We start from the raw sequence: 13,323 nt of genomic DNA, 5'->3' as shown, positions 1-13,323 counted from the left end.
ATTCAAATTTATGATATTTAAAGATCTCTCATATAAAACTTATACTTATCAAAATAATCAAGTTTCTAACACTCAAAAACACAAAGACTAGGGGTAACTCTCGGATGGGAATTTCATACACAATACACATCCCCTATATCAAAAGATATCAAAGGTGATGCGTGCAGCCTAGGGGAGGTCCTACAAACCTTGTCAGTAGCTTTATAGTCCATAATGAGAAAATCATATTTTCCTGCAACCTTCTGAAACTTCTTACGCTCCCAGAATTCATTCTTGGTCTTGTCAAAAAACCTACAAAAATATTCAAAATGTTTTCGATGAAAATAACATGAAAGATCAGTCGAAAAATTTGGGAGAGACATTTAAGTGTAGAGGAAGGACAAAACAGAAGGATAAAACTGCTCCAGAACTTACTGGCAGAAAAATAGATTTGACATTATGCTAAAAGCCGCTAAATTAAATTTTGGTCCCAAAAGGTGAATAATTCTAAGCTTATTTTTTCTCATCAAAGAAAAGAAAGAAAGAAAATTACTTTTGAAAGAACGTATCCTTGGCCTTCTCTAAATCAGCACCGCAATTGATGAAATTCTTTTGTCCAGTCATCCCGACACGTCCCCACCGGAACCAGACAGCATACCCTTTCCCAGTGTTTGACTGAAGTACTTGCATCAAATAAAATTTATTGTTATTATTTTTCAAATTCGTTTGATTTTAACATGGCATCATAGATATCTGTGCCCTCAAAATAAACATGGTATTTGTCCTTATTTGGACATTCAGAATCGACAGGTGCTTTCCCTTTGAATGCGATAGATTTAACAGTCTTTTCATCACCCTCAGAATTGTTTTCTTTTTGTTCTGTTTTCACTTTCACTTTGGTTTTCTCTTTCTTAGCAGTGGCAGTGCTTCTTGACGAGCCACCTGTCGTTTTCGTTGTGTTTTCATTTTCATCTTTTTCGCCATCTTCTTCAGATTCAACTTCTTCCTTAATATCTTTCTCTCCATTTTCTTCTTCCTTTATTGTCAAATTATTTCTTATTTTTCTTTTACTTTTCTTCTTTTCATTGGTTTCAACCAGTGTTTTCAAATCTAATGTATAATTGATTCTTTGATGAATGAAAGGGACTTTCTCAAACTCAAATGCGATAGAAGCGTGAATTAATCTTTGAACACCATCATTGTATTTTTTCCATGAGCCTTTTTTCTCTTCGTATTCATAGTTACCTGAAATTTTAAAATCAGACTTTTAATCGAGTAAAATCTGAGACAGTTTGAAAAAAATACACTTTATTAACATAACAAAGTGAGTCATGTCCAATTGCATGACAAAGCCATTCAGAAATTTGGAAAAGACTTTACTGTATCATTTTCAAAACTGAAAATAGGTTGTATGCAAAATTTTTTGTTCTACAGGGGGGCAATATTGGTCTCCTATTTGCATGGAAAAATAGAGGCAATGTCATGTTTGATAATTAAAAACTCCAGCTTTAAAAAATGACACTTTAATACATAATTATTTAAAGTGCACTGATTTTTTTCTTATCGTTGTTTTGATGCTAGAGTTTTTGATTCACCAACATGAAATCGTGCCTAGCTAAAGGTCTATACATACCTGACACACCTCCGTCGTCATTTTCACTGGTCACCACTCTCATTTTGCGTTCCCAAAATGTTTTTGCATTTCTTTGGACCATCCTTTCAAAAATTATATCAAATTTAATATCATTGATTTCAATCTTGGTTTTCTTCATTTTCCCCTCAAAGGCTTCTTGGATTTTTTTTGCAATATCTGTACTAAAGTCTGTCCAAACATGGCCATCATCCTCCCATTGCCAAGTAACTGATTCCTGTTGCTTATCTTCTGTTTTAATTCTCTTTCCAGCAGGTATGTTCTCTTCTTTGTCGTCTATAAGAAAAAGCAAAATGTATTTAGATTAAAAACAAAACAAGCTACAAACTGAATGCACCTACCTGAAGATTGATGTATGAAATAGGAAAAAATGGCAACGATAGCAAAAATTATGCAGTTCAAAGCACTTTCCAATCATTATATCATTTAAAAACAGGTTGAGAGGTTTTAATTTTAATTATAATTTGCATTATCATTATCTATCACTGATCAAAACTTAAAGTTCATAGCAATTTCAAATCACAATATATCATTAAATAAGTTGATTTTTTATAGTTAACCCATTGACTCTTACCTAATAATTCTGGTCTGTAAATACCATACAGTCGGTACTCGATCAAAACGATAAAAGTTTAATCTGAACTTTCATTATCTATCTCATGGTTTCATCCATGTCTTTCCAGTACCCCCCCCCGCCCTCCCGTTAAACAGAAAATTACCCCTTATATCTATTTCTCCCCCCTTAATTTGGAATTCAATATGTGTAGGTGCCCTTATTTCTTAATCCCCTCTTAACACTTTGAGCATCTTCCTATTTTTTTACTATAGGGGAAGCATCTTGGGGGGGAGGTGCTCGAGGCCTCCTTAAATCTCAAGATTGACAAGTGCTATGACCTTGAGATTTTGACCAGTGGAAGATATGGATAATTGAAAATCATTTACTCAATTTTGGTTTAGCAACCTGTCTAGTTGGTATTTTACGTAAGTTGGTATCTTACGTAAGTTGTTACTGTAAGTTACAGACCAGAGCAGAATGTAAAGCTTGACCAAAATCATGTATTGACTGTGACTCATTCGATTTGACTGAAATTTGTTCCTGAAAGTTAGTTTGTCAATAAAAGAGCCTAGTAATAGAAAAAATTCGTTCCAATCAGTATTTGGTACTTAGCAGCCCAGTCCGTATAATAATACACATTGACCACCTGCGTGAACTCAGCAATTACTGGAGCTTTTGAATTGAGATTTTTACCAGTGATAGATATTGACCATCATCTAAGACAAAATTTCAACTTAGTCACATGATTGGTTGGTATTTTACAGACCTAAAATATTCACTTTCAGCATAACCACTTTAAGTTTGATTTTGCTGAAATTTTGGCAAGCAGCAAGCTTGTATTATCAATACCTAAAACACTTGTCAAAATTTCAAGTTAATAACATTTTGCAATCACTAGATTCAGTACCCTAGGGCGGTTTAGGTAAAAAGGGCATTTTTGGGCCGGTCTTTAAAATACTCAATACCAACGGTTGGCAAAATATTTTCACCCCAAAAAATCATGTCACGTGCAGCTGTCTCACAAAATTTAAGCAAAAAAATTAAAGTGAAAAAAAGTTAGAAGGGGGTCCTATTTTCGGTATTTTCAAAGAACGATCATGTCATCAGGTGGTGATGACGTCAAAAATTATGCTGACATTTTCACCAAAGATGCCAATTCATATTTGGCGCACGCTTGCAAAATTTCAACAATTGGATAAATATTTCAAATTTTTGCTTTCAAGAATGTGATTTGTCTCCAATATAAGATTGGTTCATAAAATTTTTTAAAGACATGATAGATCAGATAGAAGGGGCTGTACTAACGCACTTATCGTAATAACGCCTGACACCTTTTGTAATAAAAACTATGCATTTTGTAATACGGAAATGTGACAAACTTTGTAATAACACCTGACACATTTTATAATAAAAGGAAATTTCCATCCAAAACAAAAGTTAGAGATTTTTAGATGATTTCAAAATCATTTAGGCAATAAATGCAAAGGTTTAAATTCAAAATTATCAACTATTCCCTTTCCAAAAGTTTTTTTAATGAATTTTGTTCAGAGAGAACTTTTTTTCTTGTCGCATGTGTGGGTTCGACATGAAAATGTGGCTTTTTCCTCCTATGCTGTTATTAATAGTTCCAGAGGATGTCAACAGAACCCCATTGAACCCATTTTCTCAATCGAACCATCAAACGCGATTGAACTTTAATCAGTCTGAGAAATCCTCTTAATTGCGCGTTTGACTCCCATCCCAAGGCTGTAAGCCAGCAATTACACAGTTAAAATTTACGCCTGTGTTGCAACTTCACGCTTATGATCCCGCACCGTTTGAGATTGCTTGAGCAGATTAGAGGGTTCAGTTTTTTCAAAATCCGGTGATACATCAACGGGCAAAGTTTTTACACAATCGTTTTCTACAATAGATTTTGAGTAAAATACCGTGAGTGGTCCTAAATTCGACAGACCTGCCTAAATCCGACTCCCTAAAAATAACTACTATGAAAAAAATTCTATGTTTACAAACATTCCCTCTCCAAGTTGAACATCTTTTATTCTGAATCCATTGCTCGTGTTTAAAACGTTACAATTTTGTAATAAAAATTATATTTTGTATAAGAAGCAATTAATGTTTTGGTTCATTAGTTCAGTGTATCAAACTCTTAGTTTAGTTAACTTTGTATCTTCATTGGTCACAGCGAAGGTTTGTTTTATTTTAGTTTCTATCTTTGAAAGACCCCCATTGGATTTAGGCAGGGCTGTCGGATTTAGGACCACTCGGATAGTCCAAGGCTTTCTGATTTCAACGAAGCAAAGTTTTTTTTTAAATGATAGACTAGTTCACAAGTGTTACGCGTAAGCCAAATCGCGTATTACGAACAACCTCTAAATTGCCGAGTACAAGAGAAAAAAAAATCAAAATTCAAAAAATGGCGGCCAAGCCCACGCTGATAACTATCAAAAATCTTCGTTTTTCAATCAGCTATTGCAGCTCAATAAATCAATGAAATAATTTGAAATAAAAAGTAAACAAACCTTGAACCTTTCATGAATCCAATAAATAAAAGTATTCATCTAAAGTGAAGATTACATTTCAAAATAAAACGATTTCGAAACCAACCTAAAGTCGTGTCTGCCATCTAAAAATTTCTCTGCGGGGTCACTGGCAAGGAGTTACGACTTCAGACTTTAGATTCCAATTCTTGTATAGGCTGCAACTACACTGCCAAATGATCTGTATTACAAATACTTCCAAATGGGTCCATAAGTTAAGAAAATGAAATTATCATCTAGCACGGGGGTTTTGTTTTTAAAAACAAACTTCAAAATAAAATTGTTAATGAACTTTGTTACTTAAAATATCACTTACTTACATAATTTATTTATGATATAACACCCCTTTCTTAAATAAATGGCCTCTTAAAGTCTTTTATGTTTGCTGCAAGAAGGGGAGAAAAAATTTAAGTTGACCCCGGTTTTTTTCTCTCTTTTTCTAGCTATTTCCAGCGTGTTAGTGTAGACCAACTTTGATGATGAAGCGTTTTCATTGGTCTAAAAAAATCACGGATGGGTCACGTGACCAGAATTTTTATCCAGGGAAATGCCTGTGGCGGCAATGTTTTGTTTAGTGAGATTGACCATTTTGTTGTTTTTGATTTGAGCGGGCGAAATTTTCTGTACAAACCAAAATTTGGCTTCGTTGGAATACCGGTTGAAACACTTGTGAGTTAAACCAGGGGTTAAGGATGCAATTACATGTTAGCCCCCATTTAAATAGTGATAAAAAGCATGTAATTACACCTTTAAAAAATCTACAATTTTGATAGCAGTGTAATTGACGTTTAAATTTCCCAGACGACTGTTAATCGACTTACCGCAGAAATATCTTGTAGTTCCATTAGTTCAAATATAAAAAAACAGTTTGATGTGTTTGATAATGAATATTTTTTTTCTCCAGTGGTGGTTGGAATCCCAATGAAAATCCATGTACTTTGAAAAATGCGTTGGGAAATTCCACTCTTTTTTGTCGTTTTAATTCATTCTAATTGCCATGGAATTATAGCTATATTTTTTTCTGTCGGCTTGGAAATTTTGAATGGTTGAAAATTTGCCCTTGAAATTCTGTGTCGTCAGCCCTCTGTTACAGACAAATTCTGGATAGCCAATGTATATATAAACTAGCTACCTTTGTTTTAAACCTTTTTTTTTTAATACAGCCCCTCTGCGGCTGCCATTCAGGCACATCTGGCAAATGCATTAGGGAAAACCACCAGGATCCTGCATTCTAAAGCCAGCAAAAACTAAATGACACTTGTAAACTTAAGTTTCTTACATTTTCCCATCGAAACACCAAAAACTTACTACTTCCCAAAGCCGGAGATCAAAACAAATTATCTTCCAAGATTATGGAACCCTTTTGGATCTATTGTTAAGGCCATCTAAAATGGTGGAAAGAGTTGCGGAAAGACAAAGCGTGATCACTGACCTTTTATAACCTGGACCAGTAACATCTGCCATCTTTGATTGGAGTTTTTTTAGAATTGGTACCAAGGAAGAAGCCATTGCAATGCTAAAAATTAACGTCTAAAACGCCGCTACATCATCAAAAGAATTGAGGAAAGTATACCTAGCGCTCTCGATGCTTTACACCGCTATCGGTAGTGCCGACCATTAGAGTACCATTTTAAAAAACTCTGATCAAAGATTTTGTTTGGCTGGGATTGAAGCTTTGTCCAGGTTATATAAAGGCGGTCGCCGCTGCATCGAGGGTGGTAACGCCAAACCCCAATATGATCTTCCAACAGAAGGCGAGTTAGTTGCTGCGCGAGTTACGTCGTGCACTCCACCGCAGCGCATAACGAAGCGCGTTTAAATGAATATCATTAATATAAGATATCTTATGTGCTTACTTCAGTAAACTTGAGTTCTTCATGAGATGAAGAAGGTAGAGATAAAAAATGCGCTGGATAATTTTCATTGTAAGGTTTGATCAATCATCGCTGAAAGTTTGAAAAAGTTTTTTCGACGCAAAAGAAATGTCAGCCAATTAAAAAAGTGTGCTTAAACTTACTATGTTTGCTACATCGTCTAGGCTAAAAAAAGTGCGAAAAGCCACGAACGCCATTTTTAATTGAGTGACGTTTATGATTTTTTTGATTGCGGCTGCGTATAGGAACTCGCCAATGTTCCTAATGAAATGAACGGGGTATTTTCATTGCGCCCATTGGCAAATGATGAACAGGGTCGAAAACGAAAGTGCGTAATAGCGCGGATACAGTTTAATTGAGCCGGGTGGAAATATTTTGCTTCATTTCAAAGAACTGATAGATGAATTTTTTTTCCATAGTCAATTTTGTCTTCGAAGATAAAGAAACTTTTTAATGAAAAATAAAGTTCCCAGTTTGTTCCTTTTCCCTTTCAGTTGAAGTTCATTTTTATTCATTCACGCTTTTAGCCTGCGACGTTCTATCTCTTTACACCGGGTGACGCTACCCCATGCAAATGCTCACCCCGTTCATTTGCCAGGATTGCCTGAACTGGCTGCATATCCACGTACGTCATATCCCAGGCAGTTCCAGCCAGCCAGGTGGTCCTCTTGAGCATAATTTTCACATGTTCACATGCTTCAGAGACAAAAGAAAGTTAAAAGTAAATACATAAAAAACAGTTAGCATTTACCTGCAATTTGTGATCGTTTTTGTGGCATGTTGCAACTTTGCAAAAGTCAATTTTAAGAACTTCAACTTTCACGTTCCAGCTTGCTCTTTCAGTCGGGTTTAATCTGGATATATCCCGAGATTCGTAGTGAGTGTGAAGGCTGCATACCTCTGTATGATATTATAAAAAAGAGTGATCTAAAAGTATTATTTACAGAATGAAGCCGACTGTTGTTTCTTTTTTCGGGCAGGCTTGGGCAATTTTTCCCGCGCGATTTTAGATCTTTTCAAAAAGCTAGCCTGGACAAAAAAATATTTCAAGTATGTATGAAACTTTTCAACATTATCTCAAAGATTATCAAAATCTTCTTAAGTTTTGAGAAAGAAGACCTCTTTACAGAAAGATTTTGTTTTTTATCGTCCTTATTCAAGAAAAATAAGTGTTTCTCAGTATTTTGATATAACGCCCACCCAACGCCCAAAAACCGCCTTTATTACGTAATGTTTTAGCCTGAAAAAATGTCGCCGTACAGCACGACCGAGAATGTAGTAAACCCCGAGAATGTAGTTTCTCATTTTTAAGCATTGTAGCCTTACGATAGTCAACTTCATGAAAAGTTGTTTCAGGGCATACTTGTTACATATTACTTATTATTTCTAGACATGAAATTTTAACTTGAATTAATTTTTTCCAACGGAAATCTGAATCGATTGATTGGATACTACCCGAATTGAGAACTTTTTTAAATAATCCCTCTAAATCGACATCTATTGAATTAATTATGATGAGGGTATTTTCTTATTCCTAATGAACTAAGGAAATGGGGAAAATAGTTCATTGCAATTTATTGTTCTAAGTTAGATATTTTGACGAAATGTTTGACTACCTTTTGGGGTTAGTTGACCTACAATTGGGGGCCTTCATAACCGACAAAAGTCTGTCAAATTATATAAAACTTTTCTTGTACTTTCATTACATGAAAGACTACCTGAGAGATGATTAATGTTGACATTTTGAGCTTTTACGACGTGTCCCAGACCGCTGGGAACCCAGCCATCAGAAGATTTGCCTAAGTTTGGGACAATAGAATTTTTATCCCCATTGGGCATTTAGTAGAAATTTTTGTCCCCGCTGTGGAAAAAAGTTCCACTGGGCTGTGAGGGAGGGGTGTTGTTACATTATTTACATATTTTAACTCGAAATTTCAACCTACAAATAAAAACAATTTTCATATCTCTTCTTTTCGTCCTTTCTTTTACTTTTCCTCATTTGTAGACGGTAAAATTAATATCTTTGTTAAACTTTGTCAGGCTATATTTATAAATCATAAATTTCACTTAGAGAACAATAATTTCCGATGAATACTAAAATCCGCTCTCAACAACCAAATCTTTTCACCTACATTCTGGGGGTTAAAAAGCAAAAAAGTCAATTTTCAGAATAAACAAAGTGCTCTTTAGAATATTGTTTTGGCACAAAATATTTCTAAAATTTGCTGTTATAATTAATCCAATTGAAAAAAATATCAATATTTTACTATTACTAGATTTAAAGCCATAAAACCAAACCTACATTCTGGGGGTTATAACGAAAATGGGAGTCAACTTCAAGGACCGAAACAATTAGCCTATCTATCAAAAGTAATGAACTAACCCCTGGGAAAGGATTTTTTCAAAATTTCGTTGAAAACATTCAATGTTTTCTAAAATGCAAATCTACATCTTTCGGTCTGATCAAAATCACCTACATTCTCGGGGTCGGTGTGGTTGCAAATCAAACAACTTGAACTCACATTTTTTTTAGTTTATAATATTTTACTTTTTTAACCGGCTTCATCTTCATTTTATTTTACCATCGACTTAACTCATTTGATTGTATTGCCCCTGTTTCCCATTCAATTTAAATAAGTTATTACAATGGAAGGTTAATACATCTTAAAGCTTTTTGTTCATTGTCAGATTGTATTTAGGTGAAATATTTTTTATTGTCAGTGATTGTTTTCTTTTATTTTTCGGTAACCTTGCAGATTTTGGGACGACAGCTATTGAATAAAATTACTCTACAACATTTACTAGAGACAGATAATGCCGTTTTATTGGCTGAGGGAAAGTATTGGGCCATTCCAGTTTTTTCGTTGCCCCCAATGACGACATGGAATTTCCGTGCAAATTGCTTTCAGAAATCGGATTTTCCGTACAAATTACAAATACCTATGAAAACCAGGAATTCCGTTACTGTACCTAAAAAAATTCATGAATCCAATACTTTAGCAAATTAAGTAAAATTCTGGAATTCCAATACTTTCTTTAAAGTTTGCTGAATTCCGTCTAAAATTTTTCAAATATTGATGTCCCATAGGGGTAATGTTTTTTTTCTGGAATGCCCAAGTGGAGAATTTGTTTCATAGGCTGTCTCTCGCTCGGTCCCAAGACAACTACCGTCAACTGCTCTAAACTTGGGACTATCTGACAAAACATGGGACGTAATTCGGCCACCATTTACGACTTCAAAGTCATTTATTTAGTTAATAACGGCGTATTAAAAAAATACAAGATTTCTCATCATTTTTAAGTAAGTGAAAATACAGACAGAATGAAACAGTCCATGTTTCACCAATATCCCCAGTAGAGCAGTGACGGTTCCGGGGATGTCAATCGAAAAATTCATGTCAAACGATCAAAGTCAAAATCGAAGTCGATCGACTATCGGTCGATCAATCAAGTCGATCGAATTGATGTCGAATCGATCGAAGATTTACATTTTTCCTCTTATATCGACTTTGATTTGACTTTATGACTTCATCGACTTCGATTGACTTCATCAACTGCTATTGCTTGCGGCAAATATTCACCCACCTTGTTACTCTTTGTGATTAGGTCGGTCTCCACTTGAGCCGCTCGTTAGCTCTTCTTTTTTGATCAAAGCTTCACCTATTCGTCATAAGATAATAAGCAATTCCTGGCTTGATCTGACGTACGATCACTCGCTGAAAGCAAGCGCGCACTGCGTTTCAAGCAAAAGTTGCGATCGCGCGCGTATTGGGAGACCCGACCTTTAGGCCGAAAGAAAGTAGATCTAGTCAATCGAAGTCGATCAAAGTCATCTCGTCGATGAGTCGATCGAAGATTTACATTTTTTTAAAGTTTGATTGACTCGATCGATCGACAAGCTTCGATGACTCATTGGTCGACAATCACTTCGATCGACTTCGATCGACTTTCGCTTGCTTTCGATCGCTCGATCATTCAATTGACACCCTGGCGGTATTGATAGTTGCAGTAAACATTGCAGTTTATATCCCTGACTGCAGATTTCGTCATATTTCATCTTTTTCCCAAATATATATTCTGTTAGCCATAATTTTTTTCAGAATGAAATTTTTGTTAGCTCATAGGATTTTTGTATCTAATTATATTGTTTGATTTTAGCTTAAGCCCCTTGATATTCCTTGAGACTTGGCACTTCTTGTCTTGTATTGCAATTGGTAAATTGCTTCATTGTATAGATAATCAAATTGTATTTTTTCTTTTTTAGATACGCTATTTCAGCTTAAGGTAAGAATTTTCTTTGATCTATTATTCTTGAGCTATCTACGTAATCTATACTATTGTATAGAATGAAAAGTATTGATAGGTATATGCCTAAATATGATGTTCTTGGGGCTACTGTACATCCAAAAAGCCTCCATAAGGCAGAAGTAAGCCACTTTTTTGTAGGCCAAATAATTTTAATTGCTGAAATCAAACACTTCTGGTACAATATTTTGAATCCTCGAAGTTATTCATAACATCTTTCCCTTGGAAGTCCTGTGCAGTTTTTATTTCTTTATTCTTCCAGAAAAATGTTTGCGATAGTTGGGGGTGTAAAGTCCTCAGGGCTCTACAAAAACTTAGGGTGGTTGACCCTATGGGCATCTTTTACATTGAATTCTTATAAGGGAAAGAAAAGGAAAGTTACTCCATCTAACCTTGAAACTCCAAATCAGATTGAAACTGAAGAACTTAAGTCAAACTAAACTTAATTAAAGGTCTGTTGTGAAAAGTTATGATTAATAAGAATTGAAGAAATATAGCTTTTTTGTAAACTCCATTTTTTTTATTTTATGCCTTGAAAATTTTCCGTTCAAAAGTTATGACGGCTCAAAAAATTTTGATGGTGTCATCACAAGCCTTTCCACAGGCTAAACAGAAAAAGCTCAACCAGCCAGCTGACTGATTTATGATGTTTTTTATATGGATTCTTATCAGAATTGAGCGCTCCTTCTGATGGTTTTACCCAAACAGCATTTGAAGCTTTATGACGTGCCAAATATTCCAAATTTATTTTTCACTGCCTTGAAAAAATTTGAAAATTGATTTAAAATATTGGGTAAAAAGGTCATCTGTGCCAAATTTCCTAACTACTGTGTGAAGTAAGTAATGTAGCCTAAATGTGATAACATGCATGGCATTTTTCAGAAAAGAAATATATAATGATTATTTTTTTCTCCCCTGTGCAATTCTAGTTTGCATCCAAACAATTAGAAAGAGCTTCCAAGAAGTGTGAGAAAGAGGAAAAAGCTCAACAAGCCAAAATTAAAAAGGTATTGTGTATTTCTGTATTTATGCTTTCATAACTTGTTCTTAACATTTTGGCAATCGAAGCCTCGTGTTCTTATATAGTTTGTTTACCTGTTTAGCTTTAAGATGCTGTTCATTTAACCTTGCTGTTTAATCTTTACTCATAAAGCGTGTAAAATGTATTCTTAGGTTCCAAATAAACTGGGGGGGGCTTGAATAAGCAGGGGGGGGTTTGGAAAATTTCGAGATTTTAATAAACGAGGGGACCTAATTGCCGAGGGGGTTGGAAGTTGTACCTCTGAAAACCCAAAAATAAGGCTAAAATAGGCTAAAATCAGGCTATTTAGAGCAAAATAAGGGGCCTTCTCTTTGACAGCTGAAAATATTCTTAAAAATTAATAAACGAGGGGTCCTAATAAGGTCCGGGGGGTTGGAAAATTTTCGAAAAATTAACAAGCGAGGGGCGTTTATTTGGAACCTAAGAGTAAGTCATTTTTATTCGAAATCTAATCACGAAATTTCAAAAAGCCCCTCTCCCTTGAATATAATAGCCTGTAAACCAATCAACCCCTCCCAAATCGAAAAATATAATGAAACAAAATGGAAGAAGTAATAAAATCGCGCAATTTTAGCCCGAATTTTTTTATATTCTGAAAAACGTTAAAATAACCACCAAATTGTCAATATCATTCCGACGGTGATTGTAGCGTTGGACAATTTTTTATAAGAATGAAGTATATAAGAACATAAAACTTCAATGGCTAAAATATTAAGAACAAGTTGAGAACATTTAAAGGCTTTGCGAACATACACACCCGACCTTTAAAAAAAATGAACAAAAATATTCACAAAATGGTGATCCAAAGGCTTCAAAAATGTTGGATATTCTTATAAAAAACATGTATGTCTCTTTTAAATATTAGGCTATGCAACAAAAGAATATAGAGGGAGCAAGGATATATGCTGAGAATGCAATTCGTAAGAAGAACGAATCTCTCTCAACTATTTAAGAATGGCATCAAGAGTAGATGCCGTTGCATCACGTGTTCAAACAGGTGTCATGATGAAAAGTGTAAGTTTGTTATTGTTTTTCATTCACAGCACAGCCCAAAAAAACCGGTCATTATTGTATTTGTTAAACGTTTCCTTCAGCTTCGATTAATTCTTCGTGCTTTATCCAGAAAAAGTAGAGAAAAAAACGAGAAAACAAGCGTAAAGAGATCAAAAAGATCAAAAGATCATGTTTTAAATTCTGACTTCAAAAATGAAAAATGAGACAAATGATGTCAACGCATAGTGTTTATTTTCCTTTGAAAAAACTGACGTCACAATGAATTTTCCTAACGACGGGCAACTCTGTGCAGTGTAGGCCCGTTGTCATGCGAAAAGAACCAATTAGATTGCGCAAAAAGCCGTGTAGCTCGCTTCAAAAAA

The 13,323-nt window shown here is 34.8% G+C and overlaps 1 protein-coding gene across 1 annotated transcript; it reads right to left on the bottom strand.

The window, feature by feature from the left end:
- Window positions 1-188: 188 nt before the first annotated feature.
- Window positions 189-691, bottom strand: LOC136811743 (poly [ADP-ribose] polymerase 2-like; the record flags this gene model as incomplete). Its single annotated transcript, XM_067068363.1, is given in 2 exon segments — window positions 189-291; window positions 533-691. Coding segments are annotated over 2 exon segments (240 nt in total), but the record flags the coding sequence as incomplete, so codon positions are not given.
- Between the last annotated feature and the right edge of the window lie 12,632 nt (window positions 692-13,323).

The sequence above is a fragment of the Clytia hemisphaerica genome, unplaced genomic scaffold, assembly GCF_902728285.1.
Source record: "Clytia hemisphaerica strain Z4C2 unplaced genomic scaffold, Clytia hemisphaerica genome assembly, whole genome shotgun sequence".
Classification (NCBI taxonomy): Eukaryota; Metazoa; Cnidaria; class Hydrozoa; order Leptothecata; family Clytiidae; genus Clytia; species Clytia hemisphaerica.
The sequence above is the reverse complement of the archived record's forward strand: the minus strand, read 5'-3'. Positions and strand labels throughout refer to the sequence as shown.